We start from the raw sequence: 18,787 nt of genomic DNA, 5'->3' as shown, positions 1-18,787 counted from the left end.
CTCCAGAATGTATGCAAACTTGGACAGAAGAAAAACATTTGGCTCAAGTTGCAAGCTGAAGTCTGGCATCTGTCACACTGGTCTAAAATTGAAGGAAAGATTTTAGATAAACGGGTGAAGATTCTCAGTCATCCAGGACATGATAACCTGAACCACACACTCTCTGCTCTTTGAACTGAGAAAGCTCCTCGAACGAGAAGCGAAACGTCTTCTGTTACAAATAAAGTCCAGTTGTTTTTGTATTGAACGTTTTAGAATTTTAGATAAACAGGATTTTGAAAAGTGGACTCTGTTAATTACTTTAAACTGTATTAGCTGCAATCTAGCACATGGTGTACTACTTGAACATGTGCTGAGAATCACCACCATGATTCAAACAGTTCAGCACCTAATCCACGTTCCCAGGCAGTTCTGATTTTACCAGATGAGTTGGACTCAGTTGTCACCAGTGATATATGTATATGTATATGTATATGTATATGTATATGTATATGTATATGTATATGGGGTGATTTCTGATTAGGCCTAAGAACCAGAAGGTCAGCCGGTGGTGCATCAGCAGGGAATTTTGGCATAAGCCTACACAAAAATGACCATTACTCAGTCAATTTTATTGACAATGAGCTGCAATTGGATGTGTTGGTAGTTGAGAGTAATTGAAAACATACTTTAAAATGCCTTGTGATGCTTCATGAGATTGAAAAGAAGCGCTCAGTTTAAAACTCTGGCATGAAAGGCGGTGGACGACACACGGTCTTTCAAGGAATGCTAGATCTTGACTTTATTATCAAGGTGTCTTTATACACCACATGTGGTACATGTTATGGAACGAAACTATGTACACAGGGTCCCAGTTACGTCCAACAAAAGTACAAATTGTTAAAAAAAAAAACAAAAAAAAATGTAATAAGACCCAAGATATAAACTAAGAAATACGCTAAACTAAGAATATACTAAGCACTAATAGTACAAAACAATGCGCCAAACAGCAGCACGAACATGAGTCCGTATAAGCAGATGAGGACGAATGAACACAGCAGCATGAAATAATCAGCAGCATAAGATCAGCATCATGGATAGTCAGCAGCACATATCAACAACCTAGTGGCATTACAGTGATTATTTTTCAGTGATAATCCTGACTAGGGATTCATGAATCTAACGGCTTCAGGGTAGAAGCTGTTCCTCAGTCTAGTGGTTCTACACTTAATGCTTCTCAACCTTCTGCCTGAGGGGAGTGAGGCAAAAAGTGTGTGTGCTGGGTGAATGGGGTCCTTCATGATGCAGGTGGCCCTCTTCCTGCATCTGGAGGTGTAGATGTCTGTGATGGTGGGGAGACTGACTTCAACAGACTTCTGTGCAGCCTTCACCACTCTCTGCAAAGCTTTTCTTTCTGCAGCTGTGCAGCCTCCATGCCACACGTTGATGCTGGAGCAGAATGCTCTCCACTGCACACCTGTAGAAGGAGGTGAGGACTGAGATTCCCAGACCAGCTCGTCTCAGCCGCCTGAGGAGAAGTAGAGTCTCTGATGAGCTTTCTTGATCAGGCTGGAGGTGTTGTTGCCCCAGCTATAGATATAGATACTGATTTGATGTGGTGGTCGTTGAGAGTCGTTGAAAACGCATACTCTTGAGATTGAAAAGATGAGCTCAGTTTAAAACTCTGGCATGAAAGGCGGTGTATGATACACGGTCTTTCAAGGAATGCGAGATCTTGACTTTATTGTGTGCTTTGTGCTGCAGAACTCAGTTTACATGACCTGGCCTTCTCTACTCAAGTATCGTTTGGGTCACAGGGCGAAGCTCTTCTCAGGGAGTTCAACGGCTCCACTTTGACTTTTCTTCCCCGCTCATCTCCTTTGACCTTCTCAAGCGTTCGCTGCTCGTCTTACACATTTTCATTAGCCCACCGTTCCTCGGCCTGTGGCTGTCAGCCTGCATTTTTCAGCCTTTGTTGACACAGATGAACAATCGCAGCGGATTACTCAGTGGCTCCCCTCTCTACTTCCTAATCCATTTGCATGATAGCATCTATATTCCTTTTGCAAGAAGGAACTTTGTTATGTTTTCAGACACAGAGAACGTTTCTGCATATTTACTGAATTATGAGGCATAAATTCATTCTAACTAAAACAGCGTAGGATGAAAGGCCAGAGTTATGAGAGTATGACAAATATGTGAATGGTTTTCTGCACATAATCTAATTACAGGGCTGTAAAGGAGCCATATTACTTTCTTTATTCTAAATTGTGCTTTATTTTTTTTATGCAGGTGTTATCGGTGCAGATGTGCGATGTGGTGAGTGAAATTGAGCAGGAGAAGGAGCGCTGTGAAAACAGCACATCTGGGAACGTCACTTCAGGTCATTTTTCAAACCCCTTTTTCATGTTTAGAGTGTGCAGAGGGTTATTTAGAAGAAAATAAGAGGCGATAAAAGTGAGTGAATAGTGAGGTTAGGTCATACAATGTGGTACTTTTTAGATAAAGAACTAGCGTTGGGAGCAAAACCACATCATTTAGAGAAGCAATTTGCCCGTTCACAGCACCTGAGTCTTGGAAAAAAAAAAAACTGAGTTCAGCCTTAAAATTGGTTTTAGGCCACACATTCAAACATCACTGGTATATTGTTGTGGATATTTATGTTTTCTCAAAATATTACATTCTAAATATATACTTAAAATGCCTTTAATGAAAACCTGGGATAAATCAGTCCAACACAATTACAAAAACCTTTTGGTTAATTAAAGTTTTAAATGAAACGGGAATAATTTTTAACCACGTTGATATTAAATTGGTACAATTGTGACAATTTCATGTTGCACCGCAACAACTGTTTTACCTAAATTAATCCTATTATTGGACTGACAACATTGTTAAAGAGCAGAAACTGTTTCATGTTTGATTATATCTATGAACTGGGGTTCTTTGGAGTGGTTATTAATAGTTAGTGTGTTACCTGCAGCAGACAGATACATGATGACATTTATTCATCTGACATAACACAATTATTTTTAGAATTCAAATAGATTATCATGTTTTCTGTAAAGAAAACTCCACCCAATTTTATTTTAATACCCATTTGATGCAAAAGTGGCATAACAGTTCACAATAGAACAAAGTCCATGCTCAATAATCCAGGTATACAATCCAACATTTTTCATTCAGGTCATCTGGACAGTTTTTTTTTTTTTTTTTGTGCTGAAACGTTTCGCCTTCGGTCTGGAAGGCTTCATCAGTCAAGGAAACGCACAACAAAACTGATTCTTCCCCCAACAGCTTACTCCAAAGTGGAACAAATCAGTTCTGCTTGTGATAAGATGGTCTCTTTGGTACGCCCCCTCCTCCATTGCCGGCCCTCTTCCTTGTTGACAGTCTTGTCAAACTGGTTGAAAACAGTTGTTTTGGTTCACAATAGAGCATTTGCCTGAATCGCTATAAAACTTTTGAGGTCAATATTTCTTCACATTCATTAAATCTCATCTAGCAATTAGCTTGATTTATAAATAAAACCAACATCACTCTAACAGTGATGGAGATGATGAGAGAATTTCAAGCAGAATTGGTTTTAGAGGCTGACCAACTGAGAATTATTTTGCGGACTGATACCAAATCAGGGCAGCCAATGGCTAACTGATTAAGCTCATTTGATTATTTATTTATTTATTGCCATTACAGTTTGATATTAATCCATGATCCATCATCTTTACCTGCTTCTTCCTTTCTGGGTTGTGGGGGTCACTGGAGCTCCATATCCAGCAGACACTGTGCAAGAGGCAGGGGACACGCCGGGACAAGTCTCCAGTCCCATCACAGGGACATATGGAGACAAACACCTAGGGACAATTTAGAGTTACCAATCAGCCAACTGATTACCAACTGAGCTAGCGCGCTGCCAGACTGATATTCATAACAATTGTCTTAAAAAATACAAAAACAAAAGGGAAAAAATTGCTTGTGAATGCACATGTGCACATCTTTAGTCCTGAGGCTTGAAATGGATCAGTACCCATATTAAGGGTCTTGATGGGTTGTTGACGTTGGAGACTGGTTCGTGACGCAACATTGCAAGAAAATCGACACATTTTCCTGACAATTTCACTGAATTTAGAGGGTTTGAGCCCAAGTGACCAGCAAGCCGTGCAACTGGATTTTGAGTGACCTGTGTTTGAAAACCACTTTTTATTTTATTTTATTTGTACAAATGTTTTAAGACATTTTAGAGAATCTCATAAATGTTTGCCAACTTGAAAAATAGCAGTCGCAGCCCATTGAGGCACTGGTGTTTAACAGGCTACGGTTTATTAAATGCTGTTCCGAGAATAAAACTATCCATATTTTCAATCTAAATGCAACATATTTGCACAAAAAACATTAAGTTCAGAAAAAATAATTGTTTTGCAATCTGTCCTGGTAAATTTACATCGCTTCTTTAGAACAGGAGTGTCCAGTCCTGGTTCTTGAGGGACACTATCCTGCATGATTTGAAAGTTTCTCTGTTCTGACCCACCTAATTATCAGGGTGGATGATTACCAAACATCTGCTGAACATGAAGATTTAATTCCACCTTTGAATCAGGTGTGATGGAGCATAGAAACAAGTAAAACATGCAGGATAATGGCCTTTAAGGACCAGGATTAGACACCCCTGTTTTAAAAGTTCGCCTTGTATTTTAGTCATCTTCCTTAGGGGTCTGACAATGTTTTGTTGAAAAAAGGCATCCCTAATTCTCAAAAAAGCAAATGCATCCTGTCATGGGAAGCAGATTAATCAAAAGTTGTAGTGTCAAGTGTAACAACACAGCTGTTCCTGCCTTTTCATGTGCTCAGGCGTGGCTGAAGCATTTATTAAAAATTTATAAATAAAAATCAGTGGGTCAACCATAAAACATAGATTCACAAATTATTTGGCAGAATTAACAAAACAGAGCCAACATGTGTAACTGTGTCAAAACAATGAGTGAAGTTAAAATGGATTATAAGCAGTGACGATGATGAATGTCACCACTACATCTGTATAGTAAAGAACTAGGGATGCACAATATTGGATTTTTGGACGATACCGATACCGATATTTTATATACTTTCCTTTGTCAGAACATAGCCCTCTTATTTAGGCTTATTTGCTACAAAAATTGTGTAACAGATGTAAGAGCTGGTGACATACATTCAATAACAACCATATGCATAGCACTTTAACTTATATTAAATGAAAAGTGTTAAATATTATTTATTAGCATTATTCACCTGCAATGCTGTTTCACTTGTGGAGGCTTGTTCCAGGTTCCTAGCTGCAGTGTGGGATCCTCTGCACTCCTGTGCATGAAGAACAGCCTTTTTAAGTTCAAAGTTTTTGTCTATCCTTTGTGCCATAAAACTAATCATGCTAACGGGGCTAACACGATGTCCAAATTTCTGTGGTAAAACTCACCCAAGTGCTATCGGCTATTAGCTTCTCAATGATGTCGAAAATGACGTCTTGTAACTCGGGTAAGGCTACGCCGAAAAAATATCTCTAACTGGAGACGATGTAGCGAGGCTCATCATTGTCCAAAAATCTTCAGAATCTGATATCCTCAACGAAAAAAACTTCCACACCACCGACATTTTGACTTTTTCCTCTCCACTTTTTATATCAGTGTTACTTTGATACTTTGGCTGATGTCCGATATTCAACTTTAACTCGATGGTCGATGCCGATAATATTGTGCATCCCTATAAAGAACCATGAAATGTATTGTATGTAGTGGTATATTTTTCTTCTAAATGCTTCTGCGATTGTCTTTAAAACAGTGAAAGTGCATTAAATATACATGACGATGTCCATCAAATGACCTGTAACTCCACCAGTGCCATGTCCTTTTACTTTAACGTAATACAAAGCAGTTCCTGCACTTGCATACGTGCTGCACTTTACATTAAATGAATATATATGAATGACTTGCATGGGAACACAGCCCTTATCTCTGCAATGACCCTCATTTTTCTGCACTCCTATCTGCTTCCTGAACAGGAAGGTTAGTTGAAGTTTCACTCTGAAGTCACATCCTGAATAAGTGAATTAGAGAAAGTGCACTTGTGGGAAAACATCACAACATTTTTGTTGTGCAACATTTTTTCAGCCAGTCTTTGGTTTCCTTGAAACAAAACAGACAGTGAAGTGTTTATGTATTCAGGCATGAAGCATTATTCGAGCTTTGAGCGTGTGACAAAACAACTTTTGAGATTATTGCACAGATTTAAAAACACGACTTAAAGATTTAGACTGAACTACCCTTGTAATGACATTTTTTGGTCAAACTCAACACAATAATCTGTTTGTAAAGCTGTTAAATGACACACTCAGGGCTGTATCCTGAAGCATTTGCCCCCAGTCATCGCGAGTGTCGTGTTTAAACACAACTTTATTTTGTCACTGTCATCTGTGTGTATGTGTCATAGTCTGAGTGATGCCATGTTAGTGTTGTTGACATTTTTGTTGGCAGGTTGTCAGGGGATGTGGGACATCATCGCCTGTTGGCCTTCAGCCAGAGTTGGAGAAGTGGTGACGATAACCTGCCCTACATATTTCAGTTACTTCAGCGACCAACAGAGAGGTAACAGCATAAACATTAATGTCTCATATCTCTGACTTCAGCACTTGGAGCACTTCAGAGTCACCATTAGGTTGCAGTTTGAAGTCAGTTTATGCCCAACACATAATGGATAGGTCAAACTGGACCCAAAGTATTTTTGTCCTTCATGTTGGGTTTCATGCAAGAGTTTGATGATTTATTTATTGAACCCTCATTTACCCCACTCTGGGCCCTTGTGCAAGGTCCTTAACCTCTACCATCTGCTCCCTCGGGCACCTTAGATGGCAGCTCTCTGCTCCACACAGAGGGCTGTGGTAGCTTGGTGGTCTGTGGTTGCGTCAGGAAGGGCATACAGCTTATAAACAATTGCCAAGTCTTTGTGCGAGTTAGTTTGCTGTGGCAAACATAATTAGTTACTCTCCAGGTGGTTTGTGTTTGGGATAATGTATCCCCTTTATAAACTGAGCTCTCCTGCATTCAGGCAAGGGACCTTCACGTTTGCCTCCCAGTGCCTTGGTATTCCGAGTTCCTATGAGTTGTAAGTCGTGTTGCTGCCCTGCCAGCATTATATGTTTTCCTTTTTGTATTTAAATACCTTTTTTGTGACTTTGCTGGAGCTCTGCTTGAATTTGGGTTTCACACACTAACCAATCATGACAAAATGCTTCCCTCAAAGAAGCCCAGCAAGCAGTTGTACTTCTTTGAGTGTTTTTCAAAGAAAGCTGAGAAGACTGCGCACCGAGAGAGAATGAGGTTTGACAGGAGATCGCCTCACTCTATCCCATCGCGCTCCATGACAGTTTCCACACCCTCTGTATTTCCCTCTCCTGCAATAGCGAATCTGGCTCCTGATCTACCACCGTTGGAGGATCAGGTGACTTATCCATACATTCGTGGACTAATAATTATTCTCCATGCTACTCCTGCGGACAGGATCCAGACCAGAAGGTTCATCTTTAACTAGATCCTGGAAACCTTAACATCCCAACCTGAGATGCTCCATACACCTGTTTACCAGGAGATCCTTGTCTACGCCCAGAGGAAGAGGACTGAGATTGACTCCCCCAAGGTTCCCGTGCACTCTGGTGGGGCTGAACCTGCTAAGCCTCCTGATCCACTGCCAGAGGTCCTCACTCCTGCTGCAGGCCCTGTGGTGGCTTCTAGAAACTGTCCAGATGACCTGAGTGAGAATTATTGAATTTGATACCTGGATGATTGAGCATGAACTTTGTATGCCTAATACAGTCTCTGTAGTTTTTACACCTCCTGCAGTTCTTGCTGAGTTCACATCCTCTGAGGGTTCCATGTCCTCAGAAGTCCCCACACTGCCAGCTGTGCCTGATGTCCTCATGCCACCAGCTGCACCTGAGGTCCCCATGCTGCCAACTGCGCCCAAGGTCTCTATGCCACCATCTGTGCCTGAGGTCTCTACATCACCAGCTGCACCCGTGTTCCCTATGTTGGCTGCTGCTCCTGTGGTCCCTACACTGGCAGCTGCAGTTTCTACGGCCTACACGTCAACTGCAGAACTCTGCCCTTGGGATGGACAGTCTTCCGGCTGCCCGCCTGAACTTGGTCTGTGGACTGGATGGTTTTCAGGATGTCCACCCAAACTTTTATTAACATTCACGTACTCAGTGCTGCTCCTAGTTTGATTATTTTGGTGCCCTCCGGCCTTTAGTGTTTTCCCCCACCACCCACCCAAGTTAGTGTGGGGTGTTTTGGAATGTCAGGAGCCGTTTGTTAGAGAGGGGATTCTGTAGGGATCTGCAGTTGCCCTGCCCTGCGCACATAATTAGTTACTCTCCAGGTCGTTTGTATTTGGGATCATTAACCTCTCCCCTTTATATACAGAGGTGTGGTGGACAGCTTTGTGGAATGGTGTGGACAGAACCACCTGCAACTCAACATTGGAAAAAACTAAAGAGCTGCAGGTGGACTACAGAAAGAAGATCAGCCACCCCAGCCCTATCAAAATCAAGGGTACTAAGGTGGACATTGTGGACTGTTACAAGTACCTGGGGGTCCACCTAGACAATAAACTGTACTGGACGGCTAACACCAATGCCCTCTACAAGAAAGGGCAGAGTCACCTTTTTCTTCCAAGGAGACTCAGGTTTTTTTATGTCTGCAGGACTATGCTGCAGATGTTTTACCACTAAGTGGTCTCCAGTATCCTCTTCTACGCTGTGGTGTGCTGGGGCAGCAGGGTGAAGAAAGCTGATGCCAACAGACTCTATAAACTCATCAAGCGAGCTGGTTCAGTTCTGGGAGTGGACCTGCAGTCTCTGACAGGTGTCTGAGCAGAGGATGCTGAGGAAACTGCTCCAGATCCTGAACAACACATCACACCCCCTGCACGACACCCTGGACTCTCACTGCAGCACCTTCAGTCGCAGAGTGAGACCACCGAGGTGCTCCACAGTACAACACAGGAAGTCCTTCAAACTTTTCAACTCCTCCCCTTTTCTGCACAATAAAATTAATCCTGTACTACAATAAACACCTTAATGTTTCTATCTACACCTGACCTGTTTAGAACTGAATTGTTGGTATTTTTTTTATATTTTCTGTTATTTTTAATATTCTCTGTTATTTTTTTATGTCTTGTATAATTCCTTGTGTATGGTCGTTTGTACTGAAACTCTGGCACAACAATTTCATGTTGGATCAATAAATTTCCATCTCATCTCATCTTATATACTGAGCTCTCCTGCGTCTCAGGCAGGGGAACATTAAGTGTCGTGCTGTACCTTCATGTTCACCTCCCAGTGTCTTGATACTCTGAGTTATTTCCTACGAGTTGTAAGTAGTGTCGCTGCCGCGCCAGCATTATACGTTGTTTTTCTTTTTTGTAAATTAATACCTTTTTTGTCACTTCGCTGCTGCTCTGCTTGCATTTAGGTTTCACCCACTAACCGATCGTGACAATTTATTTATTTATTTAAATATATATTTTAGTGCGGGGTGGGTTCAATTTTACATCCACATGAAAATTTCATTTTAGGAGCCCCAAAAGTTTTTATTTTATATATTTATTTTTGCAAATAGGTTCCAGCGTGAAATCTGTCTGGAAACGCTATCCTTGCATTCGGTCGTGGATAGTCTAAACATAACTTCTTGAAACTTTAATGATCCCAAGTCAGTAGCAACAATGACAGATTACATGCTTTCATTTGTGTTGCAGAAACTACTCAGCTACAGCAAAACCTTCAGTTACCGTATTACTTCAATAAACTGAAGACGAATGAACAATAACACTGCCTTAAGTAAAGAAGACCATAAATCCCCTTATTGTTACATCAAATGATCCTAAACTAAACAATTGTTTGACTAAACAAGCAGACTTACTGCTGCACTCAGTGACTCCTCAGAAATAGAGTAAAAAAGGAAATGATGCTGACTTCTACATCGTCCTCTGTTCATATTCAGGCTTCATATCTGAGCTGCATTGTTTCAGCAGCCATTACTGTTTTTTATATTGATCATAAATATTACGGGCTGTAATTTTCGTGCAGCTTAGTTCACTGTGGCGACCCCTAAAAGCAGGGAGCAGCCGAAAGACGAAGAAGATTACAGGCTGTAATTTTAGGGTAATCTTTGAATGTTAAACTCTATTGAAAACACCCCCCTCTTCTGACTCCTACCTTTGTCACATAAATACAAACTAATTATTTAGTTTGACTACTCATTATGATTCATTTGTCTGTAGCTTTGACACAGCTGAGTGACTGTGGGCCTTACAATGGCCTCAAATGGAGATTTAATAAAAATTTTTCACTGGGTAAGATAATAAGTTTGGCGTTCAGGTGGTTTAACCTGTTAGAAACCTTTACAGGGAGCACACTGGTTATTTATTTATTATATATATATATATATAAAAAAAGAAAATAGAAAAGTTACAATAAGACAAAAATCATTGTGCTTTTGACAATAATGATTATTTGATAATAAAAATTGCATCTTAGAGCTCAGCATCATCACTAAATCAGAACAAATCTGCTGTTTGCAAATGAGCAAACTTCAGATAAGCTACTACACTCAGTGCAGCTCAGCTGTGAGTTAGAAGTTTCTGTACTGACCATGAAACCCATTTAAAAGTTCACGAGCTGGTTTGAAACTTTTGTCCTACGGTACCTTTCAGCTCAGCCTCTTCCTCGCTGTCAAGTGAGGTTGAAAGTGCATCCTCCATCGCTGAAGTGTCACATTTTCCCAGCTCTCTAATCTGTTGTTTGACCCCTTGAGGTGATAATGCAACAATGGGGGCAGGGTGGGAGGTGTTCAAAATGAACGAACAGCTCTGGGGGGTTACAGTCTGTTTAAGAGGCTTTTCACACTGACAAAATATGCAAAAGGTGAAAGCGCTCAGCCACATATAGCTGAGTTATACATATATGAAGTGACAAATAAAACGTAAGGAAAATTACTGTGGTGAAAGCTTACAAGGCACGATGCCAAAAGTTCAGAATGGCGTGTGATTTTGGATGAAAAAACAAAACAAGGCTACTTTTAATTAAAACATTTCCTGTAGTTCAAATGATTCAATTCAAAATTATGCAGTTTTATTATATTTTAGTATCAAAACATATGTTCATTGCAAGTGCAAAAAAATGTTACTATATGGTAAATGGACTGTACTTACCGTATATGGTGCCTTTCTATCTAGTCATGGTACTCAAAGCGCTTTACATTACAACATGTGCCCTCATTTACCCATTCATACAGCACTCTGTCACGTTTTTGCCCCTCACCTGTCTCCGTTTGCCATGTTTTCATGTTTTTGTTCTCCCTGCCAAGTATTTCCAGCTCATGTCAATCACTCAGTTCCACTCTGCTCCCGTTTCTACAATCAGCCTTCATTCACTGCACATGTTCACCTTAAGCTGTACACCTTCATTCAGTACCAGATTCTCAAACCTCACCAAGTAGTAGAAATCCAGCTTTACCTTGTTTTGGCTCTTGCCTTGCCCTTTTGGATTGTCTGCTCATATGACCTCGGTACCAATCTTGCAGTCTCTCTCGACTAAATCTTTGGATCACGTTTTTGCTCTGGCTTCTGCTCTCTGCTTCCCTGTGTTTGACCCCTGCCACGATTACAGGACCACGAACCTGGATTCCCCTTTCTGGACTCTCGATGCTCCTGGACCGCTCTGCTGCTGCAGTTCACTCTTCCTGAGAGACACCGGCAACAGGAGACTACAGCCCAAGTCAAACCATCAAGAAAGTTGAACTGGACCCAGGACCCAGACCTCGACCAGAAGCAGCGTGTTTACCATAAACATATTTAAACTTTTCCTGTGTTTTGGTATTGTTGTGCTGAATGCTGATCCAAAACTGGTTGTTGTCACTTTACTATTTCTCTACAAAGCTAAGTCATTTGGATCACATTCATACACTCATTGGACACACATCGGAGGCAATGAGGGGTTCAGTGTCTTGCCCAGGGACACTTCAACATGTGACTGCTGGTGGAATCAAACCCCTAATTCTACCATTGGAAGGCGACTGCTCTAACCACTTCGCCACAGCTGTCCCACATTCATCTAGTCTCCTGACTACCAGCAGTTCAAATCCTTGGAGGACATTTATAAACCTGAATACAGTATCTCCTACCCACAGCATAGTAACTCCTTTTCCTCTCTACAGAGGACATTTATGGCTTTTCAATGCTACCAAATATGAAAGGGTGAGCTTTGGTACCTTTCTCTTCCTTGTGAATAATAAAATATTGGACCTGGACAATATTTATTTTTCCTGGTAGTCTGGAGGATATGAATGCCTCCATGTGGTCTACATATTTACTTTATCTATGTCTATTTTTTTTCTGAACAGTTCTATCAGTTATATCTGCCTGAATCCAGTAATGCTGTAAAAAACAGGATTTTTGCACATCTCTCACAGAAATGGGGAGCTCTGTCCTGCTGGGTCAAATGAGGAAGGAGCACCAGAGGAAAGCCCCGAGGGGGTTGAATGAATATCCCTCACTGCATACTAAATCTTAAGAAAGAGAAATTCATGGACATTGAAGGAGAGGTTTCAATTACAACAGTTTTAAGAAATGTGACTTTTTTGGTACAGTAGACTTAATGGAAATTGAATTTAAGACGCTGTAAAGTGAACTGAAGATCGAATTGAAATTGAATTCTAAAAGGAAAATAACTACAAAGTTATTAAAATTCTGATCTTTTTTGTCGGTAATCATTATCTGGGTGAAGATGTAGATACCCAAATTATCCATCCATTCATCCATCCATTTTTTTTTTTACCCACTTCTTTCTTTTTAAATCACTGGGGTCATTGATGTTCATGTCCAGCAGTCACTGTGCGAGAGATGGGGACACCCTGGACAGGTCTCCAGTCCATCACAGGGACACATAGAGACAAACGAGACAAACAACCATTCACTCTCTCACTCACACCTGCTAGGGACAATTTAGTTACCAATCAACCTAACATGCATGTTTTTGGTCTGTGGGAGGAAACCAGAGTACCCAGAGAAAACCCACGCATGCACAGAGAGAACATGCAAACTCCACCCAAAAAGACCCCCGGCCAGGATTCAATTCAGCAACCTTCTCAATGAGCTGCAGCAGCTCCACTAACTGAACCACCGTGCAGATACAGTAGATAGCCAAATTAGTATATCCGTATTCACTGTATGAATAATTGTTTTTTTCCTTGATAGGACTCATCTTTCTTCTTTCTCTGAAAGTAGTTTTGCCTTTTGTTTCCGGCACAACACTGTGGCAGCAGTCAGGAAACTAATCTAATAAATTCTTCCATCCTCGAGGATTGTAGACCTGCTGCCCACCTTGATTACACTAACAGCTGCTGTCACTCAGGAAGTCTGTTCCACATCCCTGAATTTATTTATTCATCCACCTTCAGCAACACTAAGTCATGTTCTGACTATTCAAATGAGTTAAGTGCATGAGTTTTATGGCTCCCTAAATCTTTGATATGGTAATCATGTAATGCATTGCATTACAAGGACTAGCTTTATGCCTGTTGTAGGGCTGATGAAACGGCACAGTGTGACTGAGTGAGGAGGATTTGTCCCCACAACAAATCCAACAACCATAGGTGCACTAAAGTCCATGCTCAATAATCCAGGTATAAAATCCAACAATGTTCAGTCAGGTCATGTGGACAGTTTTTTTTTTTTTTGTGTGTGCTGAGACGTTTCGCCCTCCATCCGGAAGGCTTCATCAGTCTGAGGAAACACCAGACAAAACGGATATTCTCTCAACAGCCTACTTCAAAGTGGAAAAAAAACGAATGTTGGTGCTAAGATGGCCCCTAGGGCCCGCCCTCTCCAACGGTGCCCACTTTCTCCCTTGTCGACTGTCATGTCAAACTGGTTCAAAACACCAAAGTCCATGCTCTCCATCCGGAAGGCTTCATCAGTCTGAGGAAACACAAAACAAAATTGCTTCTCCCAAAACGCCCCCCAATGGAAGGTGAAAGGTCTCAGCACAAAAAAAAAGAAAGAAACTGTCCAGATGACCTAACTGAACATTGTTGGATTTTATACCTGGATTATTGAGCATGGACTTTGGTGTTTTGAACCAGTTTGACATAACTGTTGACGAAAGAGAGGGAGGGCACCGGAGGAGAGGGTGTGCCCCAGAGACCATCTTGGCACCAACATTCAGTTTTTTTTCCCCATTTGGAGTAAGCTGTTGGGGAAGAAGCAGTTTTGTTTGGTGTTTCCTCAGACTAATGAAGCCTTCTGGAAGGAGGGCGAAACATTTCAGCACACACACACAAAAAAGAAACCATCCAGATGACCTGACTGAACATTGGTGCATGCATTAGGTGATTTGGACATTGGGGCAGTTCAGATCTGCAGTAGGGTTTTGTGGAAATGTTTTTAAAAAGTAGCATTGTACTTTCTACAGATAGCGTTGTTTAAACTTGTTTGAACTTGGGTTCCAGGATTTTAGGAAGATGTGATATTATTGTTAAATGCTGAATTGTCCATATCAGTTTCAATAAACCCACATTTTACTCACTCTTCTTTATTTCTACGATCATTGCAATGCTCACAGCATCCTTTAGTGCAGCTTTAGCAGTTAACTTTAGCATTTCAGCCAAATTCTCCTGAATAAGCCGTGTGCATTTAGGCTAGTGCTCCATCTGAATGCTTGCCAAACATTTTCCTGGCATCTGGTATGGGTTTGTTATTTATTGTAATACTTTGCAAAGACTAATAGTGTGACGACAATGCATTTTTTGTGTACTGTGCAGCCCTACTTTGAACAACCACAGTTTGGGAAAAAAATGAACATTAGTTCTGACAGGATTGACGAGCTAATGGTCCGAGTTAAGCCATTACCAAAGTGAGACCTTGAGTACACAAATGCATTCCACCTCATGTACCACATGTGATGCGAATGCCAATAAAGAACCTTGAACCTTGGGTTGTTGCCATTTTAAAGCAACCTCCATCTCCAAATTTTCATAGCTCATCTTTGGAAACATACTGTACTTATAAGCACTGCTGTCATTTTCATATTATACAGTAATTCTGGCAGATATATTTTAACAATGCTTTACCGGAAGTGCTACAGCTGGCTGCTGCAGTTGTCATCTTTGATATTGTAGTTGTTTCAAATCTTCTTTGGGCTTCGTGCCACTTGTACTAGCAGTTAGCTTGTCAGTCTGGTCAGAAATAAACTCCAAACTGAGGTCGCTCAAACACCTACTGCAGGTAGTATATTTATTTTGTTTAATACAGTGCTTCATTGAGACTGAATAAACAGCCAATCTTTGGTGCCTAAAATGAAACATTATTAAATTTTCTTTTCTTTTTATTATTAGCTACTATTTGGGACTGCGGTAGCTCAGTGCATCAGTCTTGTGATCTTGAAGCTGCAGGTTCAAGTTCAGGTGACATCCGGAAAGGGATCCGGTGTAAATCATTTGCAACTATTTTGTGCAGGTTTGCTTGGTGTGGTGACCCATGCAGAAGAGAGCAGCTGGAAAAAAAAAAAAATCAGCTACTTAAAAAAAAAAAACGTCTTTCTTTGCTACATATATTAAGGCTCCGACACAGTTCATGTATCTCTGATGGAATAAGTGTTAAATTTATAGTTTTAGCCTCTTATCTCAGATTTAGTGTATCCATTTAAACACATTAAGCTGAAGAACTCCTCTATGCACTCGTCTTTTTAGCTGATTAATTCAGATTAGTGGAACCATGCATCTGTTTTATTCATGTAATCGTCACGGTGTGCTACATATGAGCATGTTAGAGGACAGAGTCCATGTATTAATGTGAATTAACTCCAAGGCTAAGCTAAAATAAAGGTCAGTGCAGGTATTTTTACAGTCATTAGCCACTTAGTATTTTTATTTTTAATACTATTTTTGTCTAAATTATTTACCGTTTTAGCCTTTTCAAATAGCCTATATGATCTTAACTGGTAAGCTGCTAATTGCACAAACACATCCCAAGTTTACTAAAAGCAAACATTTCTATTTTAATCTTGGTAAAATAATCTGCTGTTCAGAATTTCAGCGTCATTTTTAAACAAATCAAAGAGCTGCTGTTTTAGTGACGGAGTTATCCTAAAGTCGTGGTGTTTTTCTGACAATAGTCTTCTGTGACGAGTTCCTTTTTTAAAGTATATATATTTTTTATTTTCCACAAATGGTAATTCTAATCTGTACTAAAGTGCAAGTAATGACAATAATTGACAGAAGCCACCTAAAATATTAGAATTAGTCATGTTTTAAGTGCTTGTTGTGATGGTGGGGCTCAGTTCCTCAAAGCTGTCATGCACAATTTTGTGATTTTTCTTAACCAAGACATTTTCTTCAAACATTAACCACTAAGAAGTTGGATCAGTCAGGCAGTGAGTCATGCAGGCCTAGAAAAGTATTTTATGTGCAGACATTACGTGATCAGAGGATTTGATAAAGTGCACCTGATATTAAAAGGAGCAGAGCAGGATTTGGTTTTGAATATAGATTTTGGAGATACCTGTAGAGTTTGGCACACATTTGCAAATAAAAATAAAACGTAACGAACACCGTTCAAAAGTTTTCAAACCGTATAATGATGCACTGACATATAAAAGTAAAATAAAGTTTCTTAAGCCTTGAAGACTTGAATTGATAGAACATAATGAAAGCACACATGCTTAAAATAATCTTGCGAAAACAATTAAGAGTTATGGAAATCTGTCGCAAAGATAAAGAGCTTTTCTAATATTGAAATATTCAAGTCAGTTACATTTTAATGAAATTAATTTAGGTGAGGGGAAAGCATCTAATGAACAACAAACATATTTTACAAACTCAGAAATTTAAACTGCGATACAGCTGGAGTTAAACTCTTTTGGAGGAAGACGGTATCTAAAAGTTCATGGATGAATTCATTTAAATTTAAATGTGAAAACTAACACAAATAAATAAAATTTTAAAAAATCAAATCATATTATATATCCAGATATAAACTGACCTTTGTCTCTGACCCCCTGTCTTTGACAACAGAAATGAAGCTTGTGATGTCGTTGCACAGATTTTGCCGTAGATTTATGCACTAATGAGAGGCAAAGAAAGATCCCTAGAAATGATTATGAATTAAATGAGTGGCTTTAAAACACAAAAATAGCTTGCAGTTTGCCATAAAAATGAATTAATGGTGGATAAATCACTGCAACTTGAAGTTCTTTTAGAATAAAATCATTTTGCGTGAAAATATATAGCTAGCCTCTGATGAGGTGTTCGTTGATTGTTTCTCCTGCTTCATTTTTCACCTATGACTGCCAAGATAAACAACGCCAACCTTTACGAATACGTAGTGTAACAACAAAAATCTGACTATATTTAATTTCAGACTCATTTTAAATTTTTTTCTCATTTTGTGTCTGAAGTTAAATGAAACGTAACTTCGGATTAAAATTTGCAGTTGGGAACTGAAAGCCAAAAGCTCGTAAACAAAAGTTTTGCAGCAATATTTAAAGTTAAGGTCGAAGAAGAGCAACGTAAGGAGGCTGGATTTCTACTATGGTACCATGAACACCTGAAGAGATTTAGTTTTATTCTGCAAAATTCAGACGCTCGACAAAATATGCTTTCAAGAAAAAGGGACCCTAAAAGAAGTAACAGGGTTGAATTCTTCAGAGTTTTTGAGTTGGAAAGAATTTCAGACACCGCACCATTTAGTCTTGGATTATTTTATCGTTGGAAAAGCATATCTTATCGTTTCTATTGTAATTAACTTTAAAACATTTTCATTCTCCTGAAAAAATGCTTTGACTACTGCTGGTTATTAGAACAACTCATAAAAGCTAGAAGAGAAATGAGAAACGAGCACAATCCCTAAATTAGAATCAATATTCTAAAGATTTTTATAATATTAATAATAATAATAATAATAATAAAAGCCCATTGCATTAGATTACGACATAGAATAAGGATAAAAAAATCAGATGGAATCAAATTAAATTCAGTGCAAAAGCTAAAAAAGCTTCCAAAAATAATTTAATTTCTTCAGATTTTGCAGAGCAGTCATTTTACAGATGACCTTACAGTATTATTATCTGACTGCCTTTAAAATGACAAAGTCCTAAAAAAGATTCAACACTTTGTCACACGTTTACACTTCATTCTTCCTCCTTCTGTGTCTTTACCCGTTCATAAGTGCAGCTCTGCAGTTCAACTTTGAACATAAACCATGCAGTGATACATTTATCTGTGCAAAACATACATTCTAACTTTTTATATAATGTTACTGTCCACTAGAAATTCTTAGTTTTTAGGAGCAGGATGAGACATGAGATAAAGATCTGTTTTCCATTATTTATATAAGTCAAGTTCCTCTCTGCAGGCTGCAATGCTGCACAAAGACAATAGTGGCTTCCATTAGCAGGAAGAACCAGATCACACGCTGTGACTTTGATGTTTTCACTGGGTTTGCAGAAACCTATGAAGTATCTATTTTACAATAATTTTGAATTTCTGTTAAAAGAGAAATCCATTGAATGGGAGACTTTGACCTTCTTATATCTCCCTCTGCAGGTAACCTCTCTAAAACCTGCACAGCAGACGGCTGGACGGAGATGCATCCCATTGACATTGCTGTGAACTGTGGATACAATCTGAACAGCACCAGCGATGATGTGAGTGTAAACTGTGAATAAAAGATTCGAGGTCCCGCAGTGAATGAATGTAACAACGCAGCGGGAGGTAACGTCAAGAGTCAG

At 39.7% G+C, this 18,787-nt stretch overlaps 1 protein-coding gene across 1 annotated transcript in view; it reads left to right on the top strand.

Annotated features, from left to right (window-relative positions):
• vipr1b (vasoactive intestinal peptide receptor 1b) overlaps positions 1 to 18,787 on the top strand; it is a 56,444-nt gene that overhangs the window by 14,333 nt on the left and 23,324 nt on the right. The window contains exons 2-4 of the mRNA XM_037694113.1: positions 2,272 to 2,362; positions 6,483 to 6,593; positions 18,603 to 18,703. Of these exons, the coding sequence (XP_037550041.1) occupies positions 2,272 to 2,362; positions 6,483 to 6,593; positions 18,603 to 18,703 (303 nt within the window). The remainder of the gene's footprint in view (positions 1 to 2,271; positions 2,363 to 6,482; positions 6,594 to 18,602; positions 18,704 to 18,787) is intronic.

Source organism: Nematolebias whitei, chromosome 20 (genome assembly GCF_014905685.2).
Source record: "Nematolebias whitei isolate Nwh7 chromosome 20, NemWhi1, whole genome shotgun sequence".
Lineage (NCBI taxonomy): Eukaryota > Metazoa > Chordata > Actinopteri > Cyprinodontiformes > Rivulidae > Nematolebias > Nematolebias whitei.
The sequence above is the reverse complement of the archived record's forward strand: the minus strand, read 5'-3'. Positions and strand labels throughout refer to the sequence as shown.